This window comes from Ceratotherium simum, chromosome 15, assembly GCF_057802395.1.
Source record: "Ceratotherium simum simum isolate JZ-2026a chromosome 15, ASM5780239v1, whole genome shotgun sequence".
Taxonomy (NCBI): Eukaryota; Metazoa; Chordata; class Mammalia; order Perissodactyla; family Rhinocerotidae; genus Ceratotherium; species Ceratotherium simum.
The window spans coordinates 11,692,153-11,720,020 of record NC_141914.1 but is presented as its reverse complement, the minus strand read 5'-3'; the positions used below and the strand labels follow the sequence as shown (position 1 = coordinate 11,720,020).

At 39.1% G+C, this 27,868-nt stretch overlaps 1 protein-coding gene across 1 annotated transcript in view; it reads left to right on the top strand.

Moving 5' to 3' along the window:
- Positions 1-27,868, top strand: part of MYH15 (myosin heavy chain 15) — a 127,895-nt gene that overhangs the window by 50,638 nt on the left and 49,389 nt on the right. Inside the window, exons 17-27 of the mRNA XM_014792268.2 lie at positions 2,196-2,263; positions 3,101-3,188; positions 6,167-6,284; positions 7,196-7,319; positions 8,872-9,008; positions 13,632-13,887; positions 16,978-17,220; positions 18,287-18,463; positions 20,182-20,327; positions 24,102-24,192; positions 26,233-26,622. Coding sequence (XP_014647754.2) covers positions 2,196-2,263; positions 3,101-3,188; positions 6,167-6,284; positions 7,196-7,319; positions 8,872-9,008; positions 13,632-13,887; positions 16,978-17,220; positions 18,287-18,463; positions 20,182-20,327; positions 24,102-24,192; positions 26,233-26,622 — 1,838 coding nt within the window. The remainder of the gene's footprint in view (positions 1-2,195; positions 2,264-3,100; positions 3,189-6,166; positions 6,285-7,195; positions 7,320-8,871; positions 9,009-13,631; positions 13,888-16,977; positions 17,221-18,286; positions 18,464-20,181; positions 20,328-24,101; positions 24,193-26,232; positions 26,623-27,868) is intronic.

Sequence of the window (27,868 nt, the reverse complement as noted above, 5' to 3'; positions counted from 1 at the left end):
ATGATTATGGACCAGCTAATTGATCTTCTCATTTAGTAGTTTGTAATTTACAAAGCACTTTTAGGTGCATCACCTTATTCAATCCTTGCCATGACCCTTTCAGATACATACAGAGGGAAATCTCTCCCTATCTTACAAGAACAAGTACAGAAGAGTTAAGTAGTGTCCCCCATTTCACAAATCTCCTACATGGCAAAGCCAAGGCAAGAAGCAGGACTCTGTGTCCTAGTCTGGTGTCTATTCCTCTCTCACTGTCCCCTAGAAACAAACAAAACAGAGAAATGGACAGGCTACATGGATTTAGGATGCAATTCAGTCTTCTGCACCATGATACAAAGGATTTGAAGATGCTGAGCCTCACCATTGGACTAAGGCTATAGAGGGAAGCTCTCCATGATTCATAGCAAAAGCCACAGAATGGCAGCCCCTGAGCAGAACCTGGCCTTAGACATGAATTTGTTTTGTCCACACAGGTTAAAAAAATCAGAAGATTTTACACACACATTTGGATTTCCTTTTTCTTTTGAAAAATGGAAATTATGGGAAAATAGAAAATCTGGGCAGCCTGAGTTCGGATACCCTCGTGGCAATGGGGCAGATTGCACTAGCTGTTCTTTAAGTGGGGTGTGTACCCCGACTTCCTAACATTCTCACCCTCCTATAATCTTACACTCAGCTTCAAGTTAACTCCTAGCCCCTGTAGGCTGGGTTGGGACTCCTGATTGACTTGGTCAGGGATGGAGAGAGAATTTAGCTCTTCTCGGCTTCATCAGCACATGATGACATAATTCAGGATCTTGCATGGAATCCTGTTGGCCTGCCTCAAGTGGAGGTTGAGAAATGGAAGCTACTGTGTTTGGACCCTGATTATCTCCAGGCAATGCATTTGCCTGATTCTAATAGCTTCTAAAGTACCTTTGAGAAGTCTGCTAGGTAGTGGCCACATAACCTTATGGCTCTGAGATGGGTAATTCTCTGATCATAAGAGATCAGAGAGTGGTTTGGGCGAGAATTAGAGAGGAAATTGTCTTCCAACTCTTGAGGATGTGTGCTGTGTTTTTGGGAACTAGAAGAGTATTGTCCAGAATGTCCTTTTTCATAATTCTTTAAGCAGTCCCAGAAAACACTTGCCTCCAAGTTTCTGATTCATCCAAATATTAAATTACCTAAAGAAGAGAGCAATAACCATATTCTCTTCTGGGAAATCCAAGTACTTTAAACCAATTGTGATTCTTTTTAAAAATTAATGGAAAGTAATAGTGTTCCCTTTTCATGTGTTGAGAAACTGAAATACAAAGAGGTTGAGTGATCCACTTGTAGGGCCTGGGGTGTGTCAATAGGATGTTAGTGATTAACTTTATGACATCTGCCTTGGCACAGTTGCTACTCAGGTTCTGAGAACATTTTATTAGTTTTCCGTATTGATAGCTGGCCTGTTTTCTCCAGATTGCCTATGGATTTTGTTGTTGTAGATCTTTGTGAGTTAGCACTACACAAATGTTTGTAAAACAATTTGGCTTAGCATAGAATCTTTTGCTTCAAGAAAATGGAAATACGTTGTTTTTTATAAATTATAAAAGCAATGCATGAGTGTTGCCAAAAACACAGACAATTTAGAAAAGCTAAGAAGAAAAACATAAAAATTACCTATAATCTCACACAGAGAGATAACAACTGCTAACATTTTGGTGTATACTCCTCCCATCATTTTTTATGTATATAGTTACCCAAAATATAAGCACATTTAAAAACATATACTCAGGATCATAATTTGTAAACTATCTTGTAACCTGCTTTTTCTCTTAAAATAAATCCCAGAAATCTTTCCTTGTTGGTTATATGGATCTGCATCACCATTTTAAAAGATTGCAGTATTTCATTGTATGCCTACTCTTTCATAATTTAACTAAGCGATCTCCTGTTGATGGACATTTGTCAATAATTTTATTTTTTGTTTAATTTTTGTGTAATGGCTAAACAATGCTGCAATGAGTATCTTTGGCAGTTGCCTGATTATTTCCTTAAGGAAAAGCACTAGAAATAGACTTTTTGTGTTGAGACATAAATATTTTTAAAGCTTTTGGTAGATAGCGCCATATTGCTTTCAGAACTTGGATGAATTTATGCTTTCATCAGCAGGCTATGCTAATGTGACAAAAAGAGCTTTTTAAATGCTTTTTTCTTCTTTTTTTCAGCTCTACAGTTTGGCGAGAAGAAGTGCAAGAAAGGAGCTTCATTCCAAATGGTTGCATCTCTGCATAAAGTAATTTTTAATTGCATCTATTCATATATTAACTGCCTCACAATTTGCACATATTACTACTTATTTGAAGTTTCACATCATCAAATAAGGATAAAGTATCTGAAGTTAGCCAAGTTGGAAAAGTTGAAGTTTATCTTGGTATTAATGGGCTTTAGTGGACACTGTTGGTGCCCTACCTAGGTCCCCTTTATCAGCCCAGCACCCATCTTCCAGCTGATGAGAATATTGGCTCATAACAACTCACAGTTGCCAGAATTGCCCTTGCCCAAATGGGCAGCTAAGCTGTCTCCCTCTCCTCCAGCCTCTGGCCACTCTCTTGCCTCAAGAAGGGACCAACCATGGTACAATTGGTGCATTTGTGCTCAGAGCTCCTGCAAGGATCAGACTAAGCTGAGTCCATACCATCGCTTTTTTCTTCTTCTGTCCTACCTTGCTTCCCTCCTTCTCCGAATAAATCTCTTGAACCAGAATCCTCATCTCAGATTCTGCTTCCAGAGAATCTGACCTAAGATAAAGATTTTCCAGACCGAAAACTTAAGAAACAATTTCTTTCTTCAAGCCATTTTATTGCCCAACTGTAGTTAACTGCTATCAAATTCAAAACAGGTAGATATGGTTCACAATAGAACTATGTCTGTCAGAGAAATATTGCTTTGCCATAGGAGAGAAATAATGTATGTTTGGTAAGCAGGGAAGAATGTTGAATTCATTATTTTATTGTTGGTATGCAGCTTGACTTTAAGATTAGGTTGATAAACTTGAAGACATTTGTGAGGTGGATTGGTGTTTTTAGTGATTTGCAGAGTGATTTTGCATTTATTATGCTCTCTATTATAGGAAAACCTAAATAAATTGATGACTAATCTGAAATCAACAGCACCTCATTTTGTGAGATGCATAAATCCCAACGTGAACAAAATGCCAGGTAAGAACTAGACTTGTTTGTAATCCACACTAGAAAATACATTTGATGTAAGCTATGTTGTATGTCTTTTTAAGAAACATTTACTGATCCCTTTTATATAAGTGTAGATTTTCAGATAGAAAAGTGAAAGTAAGTTAAAAGTGAGATCTTTAGAACTTCCTCAAGATTGCCTTTGAATTGAGATTCAAGCAGACGTATAGAAGGATTTCACAAAGCAAGCTCAATTGGGTAACATTAGAATGCTTGATATTATCATTTAAATTCCTCCTTGAATTTCATGCTAAAATGTGGATGAGCTTCTATGCTGTTGTCTACAAAGGCAGAGTGTAATAAAAAGGGATTGAATAATCAATTGAGGGATTAAGGTAGATATTTCAGCATAAAGGAAATTATTTGGTCTGATTGACCATAAAGACAGTTCCTAAATCCATTTTTAATTGTTAAGAACTCCCTCTAGTCTTCCTTCCCAATACTATCATCTTCCCTCTCCTTACTAGTACTGATCTCTTTAGTTATGTATTTCAGGGCAGTGGATGCTTTTTTTTAATTGAGGTCATATTGGCTTATAATGTTGTATAAATTTCAGATGTACATTATTATATTTCAGTTTCTGTATAGACTACATTGTGTTCACTACCAATAGCCTAGTTTTTACGCGTCATCATACATATGTTCCCCTTTATCTCTTTTGCCCTCTTCCCACCCCCTCCTCCTCTGGTAACCACTAATCTGCTCCTCTTATCTATGTGTTTATCTTCCACATATGAGTGAAATCATATGGTATTTGTCTTTCTTTGTCTGACTTATTTCACTCGGCATAATACCCTCAAGGTCTATCCGTGTTGTCGCAAATGGCACAATTTTGTCTTTTTTATGGCTGAGTGGTATTCTGTTGTATATACCACATCTTCTTTATGCATTTGTCTGTTGATGGGCACTTGGGTTGCTTCCATGTCTTGGTATCATGAATAATGCTCTGATGAATATAGAGATGTATAAATCTCTTTGAATTGTTGATTTCATGCTCTTTGGATAAATACCCAGTAGTGGGATAGCTGAATCACGTGGTATTTCTATTTTTAATTTTTTGAGAAATCACCATACTGTTTTCCATAGTGGCTGCACCAGTTTTCATTCCTACCAGCAGTGTATGAGGGTTCCCTTTTCTCCTCATCCTCTCCAACACTTGTTATTTCTTGTCTTATTAATTATAGCCATTCTGATGGGTGTGAGGTGATATCTCACTATAGTTTTGATTTGCATTTCTCTGATGATTAGTGATGTTGAGCATCTTTTCATGTGCCTGTTGGCTATCTGTATATCTTCTTTGGAAAAAATGTCTGTTCAGATCTTTGGGCAGTGGATACTTTTTGATGAGTGGATAGTGGTAGGGGGATGATGGGATATGTGGGTGGTGGTGCGTTATTTTTTCTAATGTTTTTAATTGCCAAAACAAAGTTTTTACAGATATTAACTACATGGATTGGTTTCCTAACATCATTGGTTTCCTAACATCATAGGTTTAAAGATTGCCAGCCATCTCTTTGGAATTATAGGCTTCTATGGAGCTTGGTTAGAGGCTGTCAGCCTCAAAGGAGTGTATATGACAAGCACTTATGTCTTCAGAGCACTAATCACCCTTGGAATATGTAGCCAGATGTTGCTGATTCTGATTTCTGAGGTTCTGTAGTATCTTGCATTTTTATTAACCTCCTGTAATTAAGACCCCAGTCTCGACAGTCTGTGACCTATTTTGGGAGAGTGTGATGCTCAACAATGATGCTGCGGTTTGAGTTTCTGCAATGCAAACACTTCATCTTAATTCACGCTGTATTTTTTTGCCTCATTGTTTTTTATCAGCTGGGTTTCTGAATGCATCTAGGGACACTGCTTCCATCTAGAAAGGAATCTAATTAGCTGTCTCTATTTTGGAGCAATTTTGTTACCTATTAGAGTTGCCTCCCATCGAGTCAGCTCTGATTTCAGCAGGTTTTTCTTTTTTTTTAAGTCACAAGACAAAGTCATAAGAAAAGCTTCATGATCTAATCAAAACAGTTCTTCATATGTACTTAAAGGGAATGAGCATGCTTGATAGGACTCTGCTTCTGTCCCTTCTTACAGATCATCTGTTTCTGTTGATGAAAGGGATTGGAGTACAGGGCTGTGGGTATACAGCTTGGAGTTTATTCTGTGACCCTGGATGTAGGCGGAGAATCATCTATTCCCATTTTTCTTATAACACTATAGCAGGCTCTTGTGTTAGGAGGAGTGCTGCTTGGCTTCTTCTGGAAGAGTTGCTAAGAGTCAGATCCAGTGGCTCCTTAGATGGTGTTTCAAAGGCTTCTATCAGAGACTGTAGGTACAGCTGTAGTGGGGCTTCTTTTGATGAACGAGGAGGTGACAGGAGGATGCTTCAACTATAGAATAAAACGTAGGCACTCTTGAGATGATAGGAGGAGAATATAGACTGAGACGGGGCCAAGTCCTTCCTAAGGCAAAATAGTGAGCAGAGTTTTGTGGTTGTGCCCATCCTGCCCTTTCTTCATGTTCTTCCTTGTTGTGACCCTTTCTCCTCCTACTTGAGGTGGCAGGTCCCTTTTGTGTTCTCATCCCCCTCTCTAGCTGCTTTTTGGCTGGCAAATGGATGACACTAGCCATTTACATTCTAGCAAAAATGTAATCTTTTTCATCTTCCAGAAGTATTTGCTTGTAAAATCTTATCTAACTGTGAACTAAAATCTTATCTAACTTTGTTCCACGTTAAAGGAATTTCAGGTAAATCCTATTTAGAGATTCCTACCTAACAGAACCGGTACTGTGAGGGCCATCAGGCTGGGAGTGAGTGAACCCCTGTTACTTACCATGTAGATAACACCAAATTCAAACGCTTTCTTTTAAACCCAAGATGCAACAGTTAGGACAACATCTAGGGTAATAATTTTTTTAGACACAGACTCAACGTGGCCCTCTTCCTTCAGGTGTGATGGATCCTTACCTGGTTCTACAGCAGCTGCGCTGTAATGGGGTCTTGGAGGGGATTAGGATATGCCATGAAGGTTTTCCAAACCGACTGCTCTATGCGGATTTTAAACAAAGGTAAACATACATCCCAGTGTCCAAAAAGCCTGAGGCAGTCCATTCTGGTTTCCTCTCTTTCTGTGGGTTTAGGCTGCATTGTTTGTTTGGTTGATGTCCTCCAGACTGTGGATCGATGTGTTTTGGTGGTGGTGAGATATATGCTGACAGAGTTCCATTATTATTTCCCCTTAAATCCAACATCCATGTAGCTGTAATATCCTTAAATCTCTATTAAAGGATAATAGACCCACATATAGAAGAAATATATACAGAAGAAAGATATGGAGGCTGAATTGAATCTCTGAAATGTTGTACATACTTAATCATAGCTGCCATCCAAGCAGGCTGTTGGTTTACTAGCAAGCCTGTGAAAGGAAGGGAGCAGGAAGGGTGTGTGGCAGGAGGCAGGAGAGGCATCTTTGCTTTCTCTTTCCTGAATTCTAACAGCCTAAAGTATAGATCATCAAGCAAATTTGAGCAAAGTCTGGTAGAGTAGAAAGAGTACCTGTCTCAGAATTAAGAGGCATATTTCTAGTTCTCCACCAATGCACCATTAGAGTGAAGGAATCTTGGAAAAGTCATTCAATGTCTCTGCTTTTCAGTTCCCTCCTCCATACTATAGAGATACTTGAGTCTGCCTCTTTCCCTCTCTTTCCCTTCCCACTCTCTGCCTCCCTCCCTAATTGAGCAGAGAATCAAATGGGGTTGTCTTTAAACCACTTTGAAAAGTATACACTATTATACCAGTGTAAGGGATTATTGCTTGTAACCTCGTTCTTATTGCCAAGAGTTTTGTGACAATTGAATGTACTCATAGGAGAGGTAGAAGTCTGTCTCTCCTTTCACCTTACTTGTCCAGATTACTATTCTTCATTTGAATCATATGCCTCTCTGACCCCAGAATTTATTCTTAACCTATTTTAAATTAGGTATTGCATTCTGAACCCAAAGACTTTTCCAAAGAGCAAGTTTGTGAGCAGCAGAAAAGCAGCTGAAGAATTAATTGGCTCCTTGGAGATAGACCATAGCCAGTACCGCTTTGGAATCACTAAGGTAACCAGAAAACTACAAAGGATGCACTTGGAGAAGAGTGGGAGGAAAGAGTATCTTAAAATACCCACAAAAGTGCAATTATAAGGCATTCTACAGTTCTTGTGACCACAAATAATACAAATAGAGCTCAGTCGAAAGTGGAAACTTCAATGCTATTTGAGACAGAAAATCAATGCTTCTTAAGCTCAGTCTTGGCTACTTTACATTTTTATAATTATTCACCTAAGCAAGTATGTGCCAAGATATAAAATACTAAATCAACCGTAGTGTGCTAGAAAATGTGTATCCATATCAGAGCTAGAAAAAAGTGAATCAACTTGCTGGAGCTAACTGCTTGCCTGCATGTGAACTCATTCATCCACAAGTACTCTTTTAGGGAATTAATTCTAGAAGACTTATCTGAGTAATTAAAAACTTTAAGGTCAAACCTACTCTCCAAAAAATTAATCCAAAATTAACTTCCTTAAATGTGATTTGCTCTATTCTGCTTCATCTTAGATGATCTTGGTATGATCTACATACTCTGGGAAACTTCTGACTAATACATTTGGTTTTATCTGACAGTCAGTATCACTTGTTCCTAATTACATCCATAGAAAGATCAAATTATCTGAAGGAGAATTGGAGGGCCTCAGGTGAAGAGATCACAGAAAAAGAACTCCATAGGACATGATTATAAAATGTTACTTGACTCTCACATTTTGAGTACCTGAGAGTCTGTTTCTGCTGTTTGTTGTTTCTGCTGATTTCCACTACTGATGCCTTGCTGCCTTGAGTGTTTAGTTATTTTTACTGTGTACTACTCATCTAGGCCAGGACTAGCATGAGGTGAGTGAGCCTCCTAAGGCACGAAATTTAAGGAGGCATTCACTCTTATGGTTATACATGTGCTGACTTATACAACCCTGAAAGTGATAAATTTGTGCCTTAAGCACGTCACTCACCTAACCTTGGCCATTACTGATGATTCTTGAAAAAATATTTATGTGAATTCTTTAACGCCTATGATAAAAGTGTCTTTCTCTGGAGCAGGGGTCAACAAACTATGGCCTAAGGGCCATCTTTATGCCCTATTTTTTTATATGGCCCACTAGCTAAAAATGATTTTACATTTTTAGAGGTTTGTGTAAAAAAGGAAAAAAAAAAATATTCTGCCAAGACTGTATGTGGCCTACAAAACCTAAAAATATTTACTATCTGGTCCTTTACAGAAAACGTTTGTGGCCCCCTGCCTGGCACTTCGGAGCACTGCCTGCCTGGACCTTATCTTAAAACTTAAACCAACTTCCCTAGACAACCTAGACATTATTAACAGATAAGGGGGAGAATAGTCAAAGTTCTTAAGGAACCAATGTAACCACAGGATTCAGTGAAATATTTTGCAAACTTTAGATTTATAAAACCAAGCTTTCTAGGATGTACATTTTACACATTAAATAAAGCTTAACAAATAGAACTGATAAATGAATATATCAATTGCTCATAGGGTCATTCAACAGACATTTACTGAATACTCATTTTGAATGGAACTAAAATCTGACATTTTTTTTAGGTGTTTTTAAAAACTGGCTTTCTGGGCCAACTGGAAGCAATGAAAGATGAAAGACTATCTAAAGTCTTCACGTTGTTCCAAGCCAGAATACGGGGCAAACTGATGAGAATCAAATTCCAGAGAATTCTGGAAGAGAGGTATGATATTTCTTTCCTGCACCCACACTGCTGGAGTGATGGTGGCCTCAATCACTGTGACCTCATCTCAGTGCCTCATGAAAAGTCAGGGTGAAGAGCGACCTCCTCTGCTTAGGCTGGGACTTAACATAAACCTTTTAAATCATGAAACACCAAAAAGAGCACAAAGGGCTTTCATTGCCCTCTTCAACCAAATATTAGCATAATTCAGATATTTCTTGCCTTGACTCCAGCCTTCCCTTTGGAAGGATTCTTTATAGTCTGAGAAGTTCGGACCTCTGAGGGTGAAGTGACTCACAATTCATAACAGAAGCAGATCTGGAAGAGTTTGCATGCATCCCACAGCCAGCATTGTGGGGAACTTTGCTGCAAAGTGAGAAGGTGTTCTGACCACTTTACAACCTCCCCTGGGTCAGAAACTCTGGCTTTTGCTGACATGTAACCATAACTCTCTTACTTCATTTCAGGCAGGTTCACTAGGGACATTTATCACCACATTTGGACACTTAGGTGTAGGTTTTGTCTACTCTTTAATAGAATCATGGAAAGCAAGCTAGCAAAATTTCCAAACAAAGGCATTGTGAGCAAGGGATTCTGCAGTTGTATTTACTTTTTCTGTAGCATAGTTTACCTTCTGGAGAGAGGTCCACAGGTCTTGGTATAACTTGCTTAATTGACAATCTGTGAATTCCTTCTGTTTCCCTAAAGGAAAAAAAAGACCATTACAAGGTGATGTCAAAGATATTAGAGAGACATCTCCTAAGAGGCTTCTGTGACCCTAATATGATATTCAGTATGGTATGGGAATTTATGGGAATTTGGGATTGGGGGACATGGCTTCTAGGACCAGTCATATAAACTTGGGTAAACTCTTAATTTCTTCATAGTTCACTTCCTTCATCTCTAAAATGAGGTCTTTACTATCCATTTTTTCTCTAGCATAGGATGATTTTTTTTCTTTTTTGCTGAGGAAGATTCCTCCTGAGCTAACATCTGTGCCAGTCTTCCTCTATTTTGCATGTGGGTCACCGCCACAGCATGGTTGACTAATGGTGTAGGTCTGCACCCAGAATCTGAACCCGCGAACCTGGGCCACTGAAGCGGAGTGCACCAAACCCAACCACTATGCCACAGGGCTAGCCCCCATAGAATGATTTTAAAAAAATTATTATGAAATATTTCAAACACAAAAAATATTATAATGCTCACTCATGGAGCTATCATCAAAGTGTATCAATTCTTAACATTTTTTTCTGTAATTGCTCACAACTTAAAAAAAAATTAACAAAGTTGAAGCCCCTTGTATATTTCTCCCTTGATACCAGTTCTATCAAAGTTCCCTAGATCCTGAATTTGTATTTATCATTGTATTTATGTTTCCTTCATACTTCATATATAAAACATATAAAGGTATATTTTCATTCCTTTAACATCTTTTTCTATATAGTTGCTCACAACGTTTTTTTTTGCGTGTGTGAGGAAGACTAGCCCTGAGCTAACATCCGATGCCAGTCCTCCTCTTTTTGCTGAGGAAGATTGGCCCTGGGCTAACATCCGTGCCCATCTTCCTCTACTTTTACATGGGACGCCACCACAGCATGGCTCGACAAGCGCTGCGTCAGTGCACGCCCAGGATCTGAACCTGTGAACCCCGGGCCACCAAAGTAGAGCGTGTGTTCTTAACCGCCACGCCACTGGGCTGGCGCACTCACAATGTTAAAAAAATAAACTAACAGACACGGTTGAAGCCCCTTGCATATTTCTCCCTTGATCCAAGTCCTATGGAGATATGAAGATATGCAAATATCCTTAAAATGTGACATGATTTTGCATATTTTTAGTCTTCACATAAATAATATTCTGTATGTCTTATCCTGAAATTCGTTCTTTATATTAAGTACTATTTTTGAAATTTATTAAGGTCGCTAAATCTAAAGCTAGATTATTGAATTTAACTTCTATATAGTATTCCATTGTACGAATATACCACAATTTATTTATCCATTTTCCAGCTCAAGTAAATTTAAGTCGTCTATAATTTTTTGCTATTACAAATAGTTCTGCAGTGACACTTTTGTAAATGTCTTCCCCGGCACATATGCAACAGTTTCTTGAGAGCAGTGTTACTCAAAATGCTGGCCCATGCTCTGGTACTTTGTGGATAGCAGCTGGCCGGCGCAAACACTTTGAGTGGCATTTCTCCAGGGTCTGAATTATTAGGTTTTAGGCTATACACAACTTCAGCGTAATGAGATATTGCCAAAATGCTTTCCAATTTACTCTTCACCAGAAGTGTATGAAAGTCCCATTGCTCTATATTCTCACCAACTTGTGCCATTTCAGACCTCAAAAACTTTTGTCAAATTTTGTCATATTTCTGACTTTGGGAAAAGCTATCATTTCCCTTTTAAGATGATATTTTATTTATTTTTTTTATAGACATGATTTGTTGTGTGGAGGACATTCCTTCCATATGATTTTGTTAATCAGGAAAATGGTTAAATTCTTTTTCTGCGTCTATTGAAGTAATCACATGGTTTTTCTACATTCACCTATAAATGTGTTGAATTATATTGATAGATTTAAAAAAAATTTTAAACCCACTTTGTTTATGAGATATTATCTTTTTCATACATTGTTGGGTTTGGTAGCAATATTACCATAAGGATTTTTGCATCAATGTTTGTGAATAAGATTGGCCTGTAATTTTCTTTTCCCCTGCTACCTTATCTGACTTTGGATCATGGTTACCTTAACCTCATAAAAGAGTCGGAGAATATTTCCTCCTTTCACAAAATGAAACAATTTATTGTGATTATTTAGTCCTTGAATGTTTGGTAAAATTTGGCTGTAAAACCACCTAGATCTGGTGTTTCTTTTAGAATAGATTTTATACTTTTGATTCAATTTATTTAATAGTAATAGTCCTACTGAGATTTTTTTTCTTCTTGAATCAGTTTAGAAGTTTCTTTTTAAAAAATTTTACATTTCTTTTAAATTTTCTAATCTGCTAGATTATTATTTTTAATCTCTACCATATCTATAATTGTTTCTAGAGCATAATCCTAGATTATTGTATTCCTATAGTATTATCACTACCTAGTATTGTTTACTAGTGCCTTCTCTCCTTTTTCTTGATCATTCATGCCAGATGTTTATTTTGTTAGTCTCTTCAATGAACCATCTTTTCATTTTCTTGTTTTTTTTTTGTTTGTTTGTTTTCCACTTCATTAGTGGTTTTTTTTTTTGTGAGGAAGATCAGCCCTAAGCTAACATCTGCCAATCCTCCTCTTTTTGCTGAGGAAGACTGGCCCTGGGCTAACATCCGTGTCCATCGTCCTCTACTTTATATGGGACGCTGCCACAGCATGGCTTGACAAGCGGTGGGTCGGTGCACACCCGGTATCTGAACCAGCGAACCCTGGGCCGCTGCAGCCGAACGCGTGCTCTTAACCGCTTGCACCACCGGGCCGGCCCCTCATTAGTTTCTTATTTTTATTCTTTCCATCTTGCCACTTGCTTTGGGTTTATTCTTTTCGTAATTCACATTTTTTTTCATTGTGTCTAATCAGCTGCTTAATTCTTCCATCGAGTGCTTGACTTCAGTGACTATGCTTTTCAGTTTTAGACATTTTATTTGGTCCTCTTTCAAATCTGTTTGCCTTTTTATCCTAGTGGCTCATTTCTTTCTTGTTTTTTTGATTCTTTCCTTTATGCCTTATAAATTTTGAACAATTATTTTATGATCTCCACCAGATTGTTCAATTGTCTGAAATTCCTGGGAGTTTAATCAAACTTTTTATTATAGGTGCTCACTCTCACTGAGGGTTGATTTTTTTCCATATGTGTTTTGTAATTTTGAATTGTAAACTCATCTTCAGGGGGGCTTTATCTGAGACAAGCTCTTGATTTTAGGGTGTTCTCTTCAGTGCACGTTTTCATTTTCCTCCCTCAAGGGTCAAAGGGGCATTTATTACCAGTATAAAAAAATGATCATGCTAATTTCGTGCATATTTCTGCACTAATCAGATAGTAAAATTTAAACTTCAAACATTCAGTGGTTCTGGTCCATGATAAAAAAAAAATTCCTGGAGTAGGATTTTTTTCTTCATCCTGAGCCCAGACCAAATCAGATATACTTGTCTTTGATGTCTCCCTGTGTCAATGGGTGAAGTTTTTAATCCTCCTCTTCATTAAGGGTGAAATTCTTTGAAAGTCTCAGCCTGTCTCTTTATCCATGTAGATATAACAATACCATCTCCTATAATACCAAGGTTGGTTTCCTTCTTCCACCAAGGTGTCCAGGCTGTCCAGGCATTGACTTATTGCTCAGGATTTTAGCTCCCTCTTTGTTTCACATTGTCTTTCAGGTTCAGCTCTCAATTAAAGGATGTTTGTGGAGGGAGCATTTTCAGGACATCTAGTCCACAACGTTGCTAGCCCCAGAAGTCCCTCCTAGGATTTTGGCCAGAATCAAATGAGAGCCAGGATGTAGAAGTGCTTCGAAGACTAATGAGAATTTATAATGACTCCTAAAAAGATGTGCTTATTAAGGATCTTAATTTGGGAAGTAACTCTTAGAGCCTGGGTTAACTGGCTTTCCTTTTTTCTCTATTGATTTAGGGACGCACTTCTTTTGATCCAGTGGAACATAAGAGCTTTCATGGCTGTGAAGAACTGGCCCTGGATGAGGCTCTTCTTCAAGATCAAGCCTCTTGTCAAATCTGCCGGAACAGGAACGGAGATGGCTGGACTGAAGGAAGAGTGTGTGCAACTGCAGAAAGCCTTGGAGAAATCAGAATCTCAGAGAGGCGAGCTGACAGCACAGCAAGTGTCCCTCAGCCGGGAAAAGAATGAGCTGCTTCTTCAGCTGCAGGCTGTGAGTGGCCACACCGTTTTATCTTCAAATCAAGTTTTTAATTAGATTCTCTTGTTTTGCAGGCAGTGTTCACCTGAAAAAAATAGAGGCACATGCATTTCGAATACTATAGAATTTCATCAAACACAGACAATGGAAACGCTTAGAGACACCCTGTTTCAGAGTGAAGTGATTTCACTGGCAGGATGTCTTTGAAAAAGGAACAACTGTGAGATGAGTTTTAACTATATAAAAGCGCTACAATCTATCGTGGGAGCCAGAAAGCTCTGAGTCTTAATTTGAATTCTGTATGCAGCCCATGACTCATTAGCAAATCAAAAGACAGGATTTAGGTCCTGAGAAAAGCTTTCCTAGATCTTCAGGATTATTGCAGTGTGCTCCTGGCTGGTTTTCCTGATTTTGGTCTCCCTACTTCCCTTTCCCCGGTCCAAATCAACATTACTAATCAGTCGAGTTCTTAGAACAGCAGTTGTCAACCTCGGCTTTGCATTAAACTCATTTGTAAAGCATTAAAAAATAAAAAGAAAGATGCCTAGACCCCACTCTGAGATATTTGATTAAGCAGGCCCTGTGTGGGTCAAATAATCTATATGGGTGATTCGATATCCAGTCAGGATTGAGAACCATTGTCTTAGACAAATATCATGTTGCTTCCCTGATGAACAAGCTTCAGATCCTGCAAAATGGACCTTATAGATCCCAAACCCTCAGCCCTGGCATTCAAGCCTCCATCTCCCATCTGTTGCCCACGTGCCGTTACTCACTGCTTTTCACATTCCTCCTCCTTAGCCACTGGGACTACAGTTACCCCCAAACATCCCAAAGGCAGGGAGGAGACTGTATTCACCTTCATTATAATCTCCACCGCACTTAGCACAGTGTTAAGTTAAAAAATATTGGGTTCCAATACAATTGTATAAATAAAACTGTTTTTCCTGCTTTTTAAACTTACTGAAAGAGAAAATTTGAGACTGACTCAAGTTATTCTTTTATTTTAGGGCTGTGCTATCCATCAATGTTCCAATCGGCCATAATTTACATAAGAATTTGCACCCAGACCCATATTTCGGATGCATATTTAACAGAGCAGTGATTCTAGAACTTTAGTTTAGTGTATATCATCTTCACCTGGGATGCTTGCTAGAAATACAAATTGTTGTGCCCCATTCCAAATCTCCTTTAAGATCCATCCTATATGAAGAACAGTTTGTAGTATTATATTTGGCCTGGTTTAGGCGAGAAGCACTTTGGATGAGACCTGGCCTCCCAGTTTTCATTATTTTTCCTCTAGACAGAGAGAGTGGCCAGTGCTACTTGGGCTGATGTGGTAGATAGAAATGGACCTAACTTGTGCAGGGAGCAACAGGTAAAAGCCTGGGATCCAGGATAAAAGATCAGTGTGGGGAGCACATGAAACATGCGTGTTCCAGGGCAAACCCAGGAAGGCAGGGATGAGTTCAAACTGTAACTGTGATTTAAAAAGTTGACAGAACTCTGACATATTTTATCATCATTTATTTGTAAGGGACATAGCTAAACACAGTAGTGATCAAGGAAACAGGATTCGTTTAAAATCATTTACTTAGAATACCAGCAGAACTGAGTGAACCGTTTCCAATTAACACTGTGAGTAGGTGACAGAATAACTGCCATTGGGGAAAGGATCTTCCTTCTGTTCAACCGCCACACCATTGCTCAGCTGGCCGTACATCTTGCCGTCACGTTTAATGAAGGGATCAATGATGGTCGATTGGACTGTCCTCTTCGTTCGGTGATGGTGACAGGTCCTGCACACATACTGAATGGAAAAGAGCAACAACCATTGCACTTGTCATCCTGGGTGAACCAAGATCAAGTGTGCCCATTATTACCCAGACATTGGAAGCTTCTCTGATTTGTATGGATTCTTCCTGCTTTGGCCTTCTTATTTGTTTGTTTTTAATTTAGCACCTTCTCTTTGGGTCTTTGGTGATGATTGAGATTTGCTCTTCTATACCTCCCCCATCTCTGCCTGTTTGAGCCCCATTTGTTGGGCAGACAGCCACTCTCTTGCGAAGACCTAGCCAGAAACCAATAGCCCGTATTTTTTCCTTTTTCTGCTCTTGATCTAAGTAGCAGAACCAACTTAAGCCAGTCAAATAGATAGGTAATGAATTGTCCAAACTGGCATATTGCAGAGGACGGTGAGGTCTAGAGAGGGAAGATGGAGATGTGTGTGAAGTTATGTTGCAACGAGACCTACGGTAATTAAGAACTTGCTCACAAAGAGGTTTTATTTAGCATCTAATGGAGACAAATTAGAGGGGTTCAAAGTTATAAAAAGTGCTTTTGTAGCAAAAGGCAATCAGCCCCCTCATTTTTCACTTGACCCATACCGCAGGAGTAATGGGTCACTCAGTGAGAGGTGGAGGCAGTACGTTTGAAAGGAAAAAGGGAGAGTACTTTGTGCTCTATGTGTATAACTTGTGGAACTTACTGCTGGCAGAATCATTGAGGAAAAGATTTTAGCTGGAAATAATAGTGAAATCTAGTTAGTGACTTGCAAGTAGCCTTATGAATTCTAAATTCAGCCTAAGAATAAAAAATATACAGCTCAGCTCTATTTATTAGAAGATACCTGTATATATTAAAACACCTGCATCGAGGCACTTATCATAATGTCATAAATATTCTATTGTCTGAGGGAACACTGCTTTCTTAAAAGACCATATTCTGAGCAGGTATCAACCTCAAACCATCTGCCCACATGGATGCTTCCAGAAGCTGTGATTTAAGCAGTACAGCGCTGATTTTGGGAGATGTGTTAGCTCCTTTAGGCCACCAGGATTCTATTAAGTGCTTTAGGAGAGGTAATCTAATCTACTGAATGGCCTGAAAGATTGAAAGCACCTCCAAACACAAGCAACTCCTCCACTTCTCCACAATAGCATCGGGGAACTGGGAATATTATTTCAACTGCTTAGGATAGGTAGGTGAAAGTGCTGGGCAGAGGGCAGGCAATTATCTCTTTGCTATGTGTTAAGCAGCATTTTCGCCTAGCTGATAAATTACTTCCAGCTGTTGGCAACAATTTTCTCCTCATCATGGCAGGAGCAAGAGACCCTGGCGAATGTTGAAGAGCAGTGCGAGTCGCTGATTAAATCCAAGATCCAGCTGGAGGCCAGAGTCAAGGCGCTGTCTGCGCGGGTGGAGGAAGAGGAGGAGATAAATTCTGAGCTGACTGCCAGGGGGCGGCAACTCGAAGATGAATGTTCTGAGTTGAAGAAAGAAATCGATGACCTGGAAACAATATTGGCGAAGTCAGAGAAGGCGAAGCGTGCTGCAGAGCACAAGGTACTTTTTCTATAACATTAGGAAGGCCTAGATGCCTGAATGCCATTCGCAATCAGGCTTCGGTACCAGCCTTGCTCTGTCTAAATTAATTAACACAGTGGCCTGCAACTGTACAGCACTGGAAGTCAGAACCAGCCTAAAATCAAGGGCCTGATGAACTGTGCTGTCCCGATTTAAATTTCCAATTCGAATTTATGGAATCCTATTTAATTTCCCAAATGAAACGTTTTTCATTTGTTCCCATCTTATTGCATCTGAAACTAAAGAGAAAGAGCAAAATGGTTTCATTGGTCTTCTAAGTATCCTTTTTTGGATGGAGAGCAAGCATGAAGCGGTTTACTGAAAGGTGATTTGGTTGTGTCTGCATCCCCAGCTCTGTCATCGATTTGGAGTTTGACCTCTTGAAGATGTCACTTTAATTCCAGTTAAGGACTTTGACGTTTTGTTCGTTTTAGTTGAGGTTTTTAGCTTGTGCATCTGTGTATGAATTGCGGTTAGCTGAGGAGTCTGTACCAAACCTCTGCTGAATTACTAGTCTCCAGAATGACACTACATTTGGCAGATATAGCAACTCTGGTGCCATTGGTTCCCTTTCATAAAAAGCACATGGGCCTGCTATAGCCAGCTTCCATTTTTGCATACTTTATCAGCTGTAACTCTTCTTTAACTGCCACTTTCTCAGGATGTTGAGGCACAACAAGATTAATACGTGTCCCCTGAATACTCAAAAGAAAGCTAAGTTACCTTTAGTGGTGGTCTTGTTATACCATAATATGATACTCTGAAAACTGGCCATCCAATGAGCTATATTGATGATATTTGATTAACCAGAATACCCCATTCCCGGACCATGACAGGTAACAGATCTTTTTTGTGTATGTGTGGAAGAAACAGTGAATTTAGAGTTCTAAAAAGTGTATCAGGAATTTGGCTAAATTTGGTTCTTCAACACAGTGGATACCTCATAGGATTTTTTATATTAGAAAAGAGAGAAGACAGACCTTAGCATTATGCCCAGCCTTCCAGGGGTAGCTCTAATGAAGCCATTGTCATCGTCTTCCCACAGGTCAAGAACTTGGCTGAGGAAGTGGAGTCTCTAAATGAGGATATCAACAAACTTCACAGAGCAGCCACGGTCATGCAGGAGGCCCATCAGCAGACCCTGGATGACCTGCACACAGAGGAGGAGAGGCTCAGCCACCTGAGCAAGGCCAAGTTGAAGCTGGAACAGCAAGTGAGTGAGGTGAGTAGTGCTATGTCTAGCTGGTTAGCTGCCTACGTATATACGAACCTCTAATTCTTACTCAGTTAATGTATCTTGACAGTTTCAGGAGAACATAGTCATATGGCTTCTTTCTCTCATTACTTAGAAATAGAAATGTTTTTTCTTAATGTCCACGGAAGCACTACAGTATAAGAGAGGCCCCAGCACGTAATCTCAGTTTTTAAATGTAACTTTCATACAACCCTGGGCAGTGGAGAACACTGAGATGAATCGTAAAGGGTTATCACTCTAAGTGATGGCTTTTCCCCATAGCTCCCACAGAACCTGGTACTTTGCCCTACAGATATGTTGGGACTCTGTTTGACACTAGTGCTGAAGGATTGGTTTAAAGGCCCTGCCATGTCTCCAGTGGTGTGCTGAGGTTTATTTATAGTTGAAAGTTACGTAAGTCACAAGCTGTGTTCTACCTACGCTGTTGGGAAATACTTGTAAGATGCTAAAGATGGTGCCCCTGGTCTGCCTCCAAGCACCCTGTGAAATAAAGATGTTTCAGATCAGTCTCAGGGGGTAGCTACGTCATCTTTCCTTTCCCCTCCCCAGCTGACACAGTGTACACACTCCTTCTCCTATTAGTCCCAAAAGCTTAGCCTTTATACAATTGCTGACAAGGGTGGTTAGGTTTTTTTTTTTATTATCTGCTTCTTTTTCCTCATGCCTCTCTATCAATTTCCTCTAATAACTGTTAGTTGTCTCACTTCTCTTCCTATTTCCACTGATTGTGTATCTCACAAAGCCTCACTATGGGGATTTATTGGTGTGTGTGTGAGTGCACACGTGTGTGTGTATGTACACTCACGCATGCGTGCACACACACACTTGTTCTCTCCTGGAGTTCATCTACTTTCAGGTTTTCTCATACACCTGCCAGAAATTCTCCCTCCTCTCCCCATTTGAATTTCATGTCTTTTGCTGGTTACAGGAAATAGCTTCTATTGCTGAAAAGTAAACAAATCAATGAAAAAATAGCCATATCGTCACTGTTACCTAGCCTCCTGCTAAACTAACCTCGATATCATTGTTGACCAATCTAAACCAGACAAAACTGGAATGTTCTGACCCCCTTGGTGGGGTGCCAGAATATGATGCAATGTAATGGACTAGAAGAGGGTGCCAAGGTGTCAAAGGAGGTGCGGACATCATGTCATGTGGGACGTGTCTGAAACAGTCAGTACCAAGTTGGGAGACTCAGGACAGCTGCCTAATCATGGATGATCGTGTGGAGACAGATTTTCTTGGTGTTGCTCCAGGGAGCAGAGCTTAGACTTGTGGGAAGAATTTACAGAGAATGTTTTGGTTTCTTATGAAGAAGCACTCCCGAGTAAATGGACTTATCCACCCATGAAATGAGCTGCCATGTGAAGAAGTGAGCTTCCCGTCACTGGAAAACGATCAGACAAAGGCTTTCTGGCCATTTATTATTGGTGCCTTCCCTAGGATAGAACATATGTTCCTTAATCTCTAATGTTTTCTTCTATCACTGTGATTTCTAGATTCTTTTATCTTATTGATGCATACAATATTTATTTAAAAATATCAGCATAATTGGGCATCATTTACAGAATCCGTGCTTGTATTTTTCTTTCTTTTTTTTCCAGAAAGTAAGTAGTTAGTGAACACATGTAGTGAAGGATAAACTTTACCTACTTATTTGGCTAAATGATATCTCCTTTTGTCAGCTTGAGGGTGCCTTTGAGCAGGAGAGAAAAGCGAGAATGAACTGTGAAAGGGAAAAGCGCAAACTGGAGGGCGATTTCAAGCTGAACCAGGAGAGTGCAGAGTACCTGGAGAGCAGCCAGCTGCAGCTAGCGGAAAAGCTGAGGAAGTAAGCCACCTTTCTGTTGCATGAGCTTCTGGGAGACCTTGTACTGAAAGGAACAGCTCTCTCATGTCGTTTATCCTCACGACTCCAGGGCCAGACGTCTCAAGACCTGAAGGGGAGGATAACAAGCCTAGGAAATGGATTTTTTTTGTTTTTGCTGGGCTTTATTATATAGTTGTAACGAGAGTAAATGCATAATCTAGAAGAATGTAATTGAAAATGCATCTGAATAGCAGATGCGAATGAAAGATGTAAGGCACATGAGATGTGAATTATTAGAATTTGAGGCACAACTCAAAAAATAAAAATGGCTCACTTCTTTTACTCATGATGAGACCAATGGCATAAAAAGTAAAACAAAAATAAAAAATTTACCCTAATGTGATGTCTCATGTACCCTCTGATCACTCCAAAAAAAATACTTATTTGCCAGATCTAACTTCATTAACGTTCATATAGCTTTTTCTTTGATCAAATAATTTACTCTTAAATATTAAACTTAAAATCTAAAGCAGAACATAACAATGATCAAAATTAATGCAGGGGCCAGCCTGGTGGCACAGCGGTTAAGTTCACGCATTCCGCTTCGGTGGCCCAGGGTTCACTGGTTCAGATCCTGGGTGCAGACCTGCTCACAGCTCATCAAACCATGCTGAGGTGGTCTCACAGAGAAGAGCTACAACTCTACAACTATGACATACAACTATGTACTGGGGCTTTGGGGAGAAAAATGAAAAAAGAAGATTGGAAACAGATGTTAGCAGAGGGCCAATCATCCTCAAAAAAAAAGTTACTCTCTTATAAAAAGTTGAAAACCTTATGTAAAAAAAAAAAATAGGGGCTGGCCCGGTGGCGCAAGCGGTTAAGTGCGCTCACTCCACTGCGGTAGCCCGGGGTTCGCAGGTTCGGATCCTGGGCACGCACCGATGCACCACTTGCTAAGCCATGCTGTGGCGGCGTCCCATATAAAGTAGAAGAGGAAGATGGGCACGGATGTTAGCCCAGGGCCAGTCTTCCTCAGCAAAAAAGAGAAGGCTTGGCAGATGTTAGCTCAGGGCCGATCTTCCTCACAAAATAAATAAATAAATAAATAAAAATGAAAATAAATAAAAAAAAATAATGGAACTTTGAGTTCACATGGATTCTTTATACCCTAAGAACCTCAGAGTAAGATGGTCCCTTCTAGTTTAGTTTCACCACTCAGGGAAATGGATTTTCTCACTGTGTCCTGTTTGTCTTCCTCTGTTTAGCTAGACTTTCTTCTAACCATTAGAGATTTTTCAAGTTATTTGGGGTGGATCAAATAAGACGGGAAGACTGTAAGGTCAAAGAGTGAGACAAGGTTAAAGGTTCAAGCTGGGAGCATATCGATCATTGGGGCCCACAGTGAAAAAGAGAAGAGAGTCAAGTGAGCAGCTATGAGCTTCTGGTTTTCCTCTTTGTGTTCGTGAGTTGCCATTATACATGCTCATGGTGTGGCTTGATTAATATTCTACTAACAAGTTACTGAACTTGATAGGTGTTTGGAAAAGGTGAAATAAGCAACCATTTGAATGTAATGGAACAGCAAAAGGCAAAATGATGATCAAGTTCCCTTAGCATTCAATTTCAAAGACTGTGTTTCAGCTCAGCAAAGTGAAAATGATACTCCATCCCTGTAGGCCAAGGTCGAAGAGCTCTGGCATTTTAGAAATCCATGTTTACAGGAAATTATAACTTTATTATAAAACATTTTTCTAAATGAACTTGTGTTACGTGGAAACTTAATACATGATAGAGGTGGAATTTCAAATTAGCGATGACAAAATAGAATACTTAAATGGTGCTGAGATTATGAGGTAAAAGTTAAACTTCTACCTCACACTATTCACACACATAAAATCCAGTGGCATTAATGAATTAAATGTAAAAATTAAGCTATAAAAAAATCAGACAATACAGCATTATTCATAATAGCCAAAATATGGAAATAACCAAAATGCTCACCAGTGGATGAATGGATAAAGAAAATGTGCTATATACATATAATGGAATATTATTCAGCCTTTAAAAAGAAAGAAATCCTGCCATATGTGACAACATAGATGAGCCTGGAGGACATAATGCTAAGTGAAATAAGGCAGTCACAGAAGAACAGTACTGCATGATTCCACTTATATGAGGCATCTAAAATAGTCAAACTCATAGAAACAGAATAGGATGGTCTGGAGACCAAGGGCTAGAGAGAAGGGAAAATGGGGAGTTGCTATTCAATGGGTATAAAGTTTCAGTTACGCAAGATGACGGAGTTCTAGAGATTTGCTGTACAACATTGTGCCTATAATTAACAAAACCGTATTGTGCACTTTAATATTTGTTAAGAAGTGGATCTCATGTTAAATGTTCTTACTGCAATAAAAATAACAAAAAAACCATTTGAAGACAATATAGGTGATGAGTCTTAGGAAATCGGCAGGTTAAATCTTCTTGAATAACTCACAAAAAGCCAAAGACATAAAAGGAATATCTTGATAAATTTGACTACATCAAAAATTTAAACATTTAGGTTGCAAAAACCAACATAAATAAAATTGCAGGGGCTGGCCCCGTGGCGTAGTGGTTAAGTGTGCGCACTCCGCTGCTGGCAGCCCGGGTTCGGATCCTAGGCGCGCACCGATACACTGCTTGTCAGACCATGCTGTGGTGGCGTCCCACATAAAGTGGAGGAAGATGGTCACAGATGTTAGCCCAGGGCCAGTCTTCCTCAGCAAAAAGAGGAGGATTGGCATGGATGTTAGCTCAGGGCTGATCTTCCTCACAAAAAAAATAAATAAAAATAAAACATAAAATTGCAACAAATTATAAAGTATGAGAAATATCTACAATAGATATCAAAAATAAATATCAAGAATATTAAAAGAAAATCTTTAATTCAATAATTAGATGAGTAACCTAATAGAAAAATAGGCAAAGGACACAAGCAGGCAGTTCATTTGGTTTACTGGCCATTTTTAAATCCCCATAGTTGACAAGATGTTGTCATCACTAATAAACAAGGACATCCAAAATAAAACAATGACATACAAATCCATTCTCTCAGATTAGGAAAAATTTAGCAGTATGCTAATATTAAGAATAAATGTAGAGAAATAATAATCTTACATTGCTATTGGAGGTCAAAGGGCAGGGCTATATATTTTTAAGCACATACCTGTACCTGACCCAGCAATTCCCTGCTCAGTGTCCACTCTAGAGAAACACTCACTTGTACACAAGGAGGCGTGTATGTGAACAGTGTTATTTGTAAAAGCAAAATATTGGGGAAAACCTAAGTGCTTATTTATAGAGAAATGGATAAATAAACTACAGGAAGTCTAAATCATGGAATAGGTTGTCAGTTAATTTTTAAATGAAGTAATCTATGTGTGGGCCAACATGGAAAAATCTTCAATGTATTATTGGGTTAAAAATAAGTTATAGAACTATATATACAAATGTATACAATACTATACCTTTCACAGTAAAGAATGAAACTATTTCTACTGAAATATAAGCACAAACATATGTCAATACTTAGAAAAAAATGACTGGATGGATTCACACCAAACTGATAGTGGTGGTCACTTCTAGGGAAGAAACAAAGATTGGGTGTAATAGCCAAGAAGAGTTCAGATATAGATGTAATAGTTGAATTTTTACAATGAGAATGAATTCATGTGTTATTACTAAAATTCTAAAAATATTTAAACAAAACATTATGACTCTGAACAATTCCATTTGATACATTTTTCCAAACAGAAAAGAATTAGAATTGAGTCGGATGAAATCAAACATGGAAAAGGAGAAAGGCCTGGTGGCTCAGCTTCAGAAGATGGCTAAAGAGCTTCAGGTAATCATTTATCCAGTACCTGTGAGTACCTGTATTGAGATGCATGGGTGGCGACTGGTGCTTCACTGACAAATGCTCTGCCAAGGTATCCACACCCTTAGCCAACTATAGACAGAGGCAGAAAGAGCAGTGGTTAAGAAGGTAAACTGTGGCATTCCACAGATATGTGACTCTTAGGAAAATAACTTTTTAAGCTTAAATGTCCTTCTCATGAGAATAATAAAAACAAATAGCTAATTTGTTGAATGGTTGCTGTGCACCAGGCATTGTGCTAAAATCCTAGGCATGTATTTTTTCACTCATTAATCCTCCTGACGGCCTTTGAGCTGATAATATTAAATGCAACAGTACATTTGAGCAGTAAGCACAGTGCCTGACCCGTGGTAAGCATTGTGTTAGCAATTTAATTTTTATGATGATTAGTCTTTGTGATTAGAAGGCAATTATGTGGAAAATCTGTTTTGTAGCTGCTTGTAGCTTCCAGACATTATTTGATAACAGGCACTTATTTATAAGCTTTAGACCATGTGACTGTTTTATACTATATGACGATGTTATAAAGTAATATAAATATATACGTATACATGTAACTCCTCACATACACATACGGATGGGTGTTTTTCCTTTGAAGCTAAACAGTTATCTCAGTAATGTAACCATTACACAAAATAATTTCAGAACCCCTTTCTGAAAATTATCTTCTGATACCTTTTAAGTGAAATAAGAAAACCAGTCTTGCTGCTATCTGGACAGGCTTTTGGACACAATATTAATCTCCAAGTGATTATCTATCATATTCACCAAGCTTGTCTTCAAAAGACAGTTGACTTTATCCAAAACAAAAAATAAATCCAAAATTTTAATTCATCCAAAAGACAAATTTTCTTACCTTGATGATTAAAAAAAATGCTTTAAAGATTATTTCTGAAGAAATGTTTCAGAAATGTTGGGTTCAATGACAGTATTATTTGGGATAAAGGTGTTGGATCCCAAGAATGCTAGTGGAAAGAGGATCGTGTTTACTTGGATGTGGAAATCATAGATTTTTTTACCACCTTCTCTGTCACAACTCATCCACAGATCTGATAGCTTACTTACGTGGTATGATCTAGAAATCACCATCCTCTAAGCCGTGGTGCTCTTACTTAATGGAAAGGAAAACATATTCTAAAATAGATTCTATCCTTTTTTCCCTCCACCCTAACCTATACCTAATTGTTTAAGGTGATGTTAGTGAACATCAGTGGCTTCAGTGTGCTGTTCTACAATGTGTAGTGTAACGTATAATGTACTACAATGATGCTGTCAAGATTGTAGAGCTATTTGCTCCTACACTAAAAGAGTTTTGGGTTCTGGGAGGTCTTATCACCGCTTTTCTTTGCCTAATAATTCTGCCTCTGATGGTATCAGATTACTACTCACATTAGTAGTCCCCTTTCCTCCACCTATTCCAATCTGTTACTTCAGCTCTCCTGCTACTTGAGATTGCCTGCAGACTAAGTAGCCACATTTGTCAGAATTGTGTATAAAATTAAATTATGCCATTTCTTATGAGTAAGTTGCTTGAACTCAGAGATATTCATTCTGTTGTTCAGATTTTTGCCCCAGTTCCCAATAGTTGAGATTGTCAGGTAAATGAATTCCAGATGAGTTAGGTATTGTATATAAAATTCATCATTATTTTTTACAAACTCTCTCTAAATGTTTTTCTTGTTATATGAAAGATATTTCCCATTCCTTTGGAAGATCCTCCTTACTAAGTTTTCTCCTCCACATGTATAGTGTAATGAAGTTGCTCATCACCAAGGGCTGGGAGATTTGGAGGAACTGCAAATTTTAATTTTGGTCTTGGGACTGATTTGGAGCAAATCTCCTAATTTTTGTGTGTTTTATCTTCTTTAACTATAAAATGGGAACCAAAAGTGTTATATTATTTTTCTTAGTTTTGAGAAATTAAAAAAATAAAAGATACGGTAAGGCTCTTGAATATAAAAGATGCTCCAAGTGTTTAGTAAAAGTCAAAATTATTTATTGCTGCAGACTCACATACAAGATTTGAAAGAGGACCTAGAAGCTGAAAGGACCACTCGAGCCAAGGTGGAGAGGGAGAGAGCCGACCTCACCCAAGAACTGGAAGAGTTGCATGAGAGGCTGGAGGAGGCAGGAGGGGCCAGTTTGGCTCAGCTCGAGATAACTAAGAAGCAGGAAATAAAATTCCAGAAGCTTCGCCAAGACATGGAAGAGGCCACATTGCACTTTGAGACAACTTCTGCCTCTTTGAAGAAGAGACACGCGGACAGCCTGGCTGGGCTCGAGAACCAGGTAGAGAGTCTACAACAAGTCAGGCAGAAATTGGAAAAAGACAAGAGTGACTTGCAGCTAGAAGTGGACGATCTCCTGAGCCGTGTTGAGCAGATGACCAGAGCTAAGGTAAACATTCCCAAGCCCTCCTCGTGGACTTCAGAACATGGAAGTAGGTAGGGGAGATGAAGGAAAAGAAAATTAACCAGACTGGTGACTCAAGGTGTTTGCTAATGGAGGCTCCGGTTCTTCAGATTGACTGGATCTGGCCTAACGTCAGCGGTCGTTGTTAAGGTCACGTGACCATCACCTGAATGTAGCCTGACGGTGGCTTCTTTTTTTTTGAAATTCCAGTCGGTGTTCCTTGTGGTTCTTTCTGGTGATGACATAAGTAAGTAGGCTGGGAAAGTGAAGCCACTAGCTATGTGAGTGTTGTGTCTCTCTTGAAGAACAGTTTTGTGTTGGGAGCACTCCTCGGGGTGGCCTAGATACTTCTAGAGTCTGTCTGAATGAATGGTGGACACAAACAGCTTTGCTGAGAGAAGGAACTTTTTCTCCCTCACGTCCTCTGGCGTCTCTTTAACCAGCCAGCACTAGAAGAAAGTTTCATCACATGTCCTTTCTCCACTGAACCTGTTAGTGTATACTCTGCACACTCTCGTCTCAAACGACTAGCATCAGATCACAGGTAGTGGTCACCCTGCCTTCTGGAAGTTGAGAGGAGGCTTGCTTTAGATCAAGCAGAGCTCACAGCTAGAGCGAAATTCTCCTTGTGAGCAGAATTTGTAAAGTCACCTGAGGACGAGACAAACCAACAATAAAGCTTCATCTTCTTGGACCGTGGCCAGAAAAATGTAAAATTTCTTCATGGATTTTGAGTGGCTCTTAAAATGTTTAGCATTAATTCCCTTTAAAGACCACATTGAGTAGAAAGAAGCACAATCACCCTGCTCCCCCCACCCTCTCTTCACTGTCCCCTCTACCCCACCTCCAATCATCTTAGACTATAAATCTAGTGAGGTCTTGGGTCGTCTCTTTCTCCTCTATCTCTCATATGTTCTGCATTTTATATGGATTCTGTCTTTCACTCAGCAATGAAAACATCCTCTCTCCATGCCCTGTAGGCTTCCTTTGCCTCCCTCAGCACAAATGAGGACCTAGGAGTCCTTACTCTCTCCATATTCCACTGTGCCTCTCGTTTATCCTCAGGAACTCTTCTGTTTCTGCACATTTTCGTAAGAAGTCATAAAATCATAAAACTGTTGATAGGTTCACCATAAATCCATTAGGTATGAATTTCATACTTTCCAATTGCCTCTGGAATTTCATTGCTGCTCAGTTCTTTAATTTTCTAATTCACCTTCTGTTTTATTTT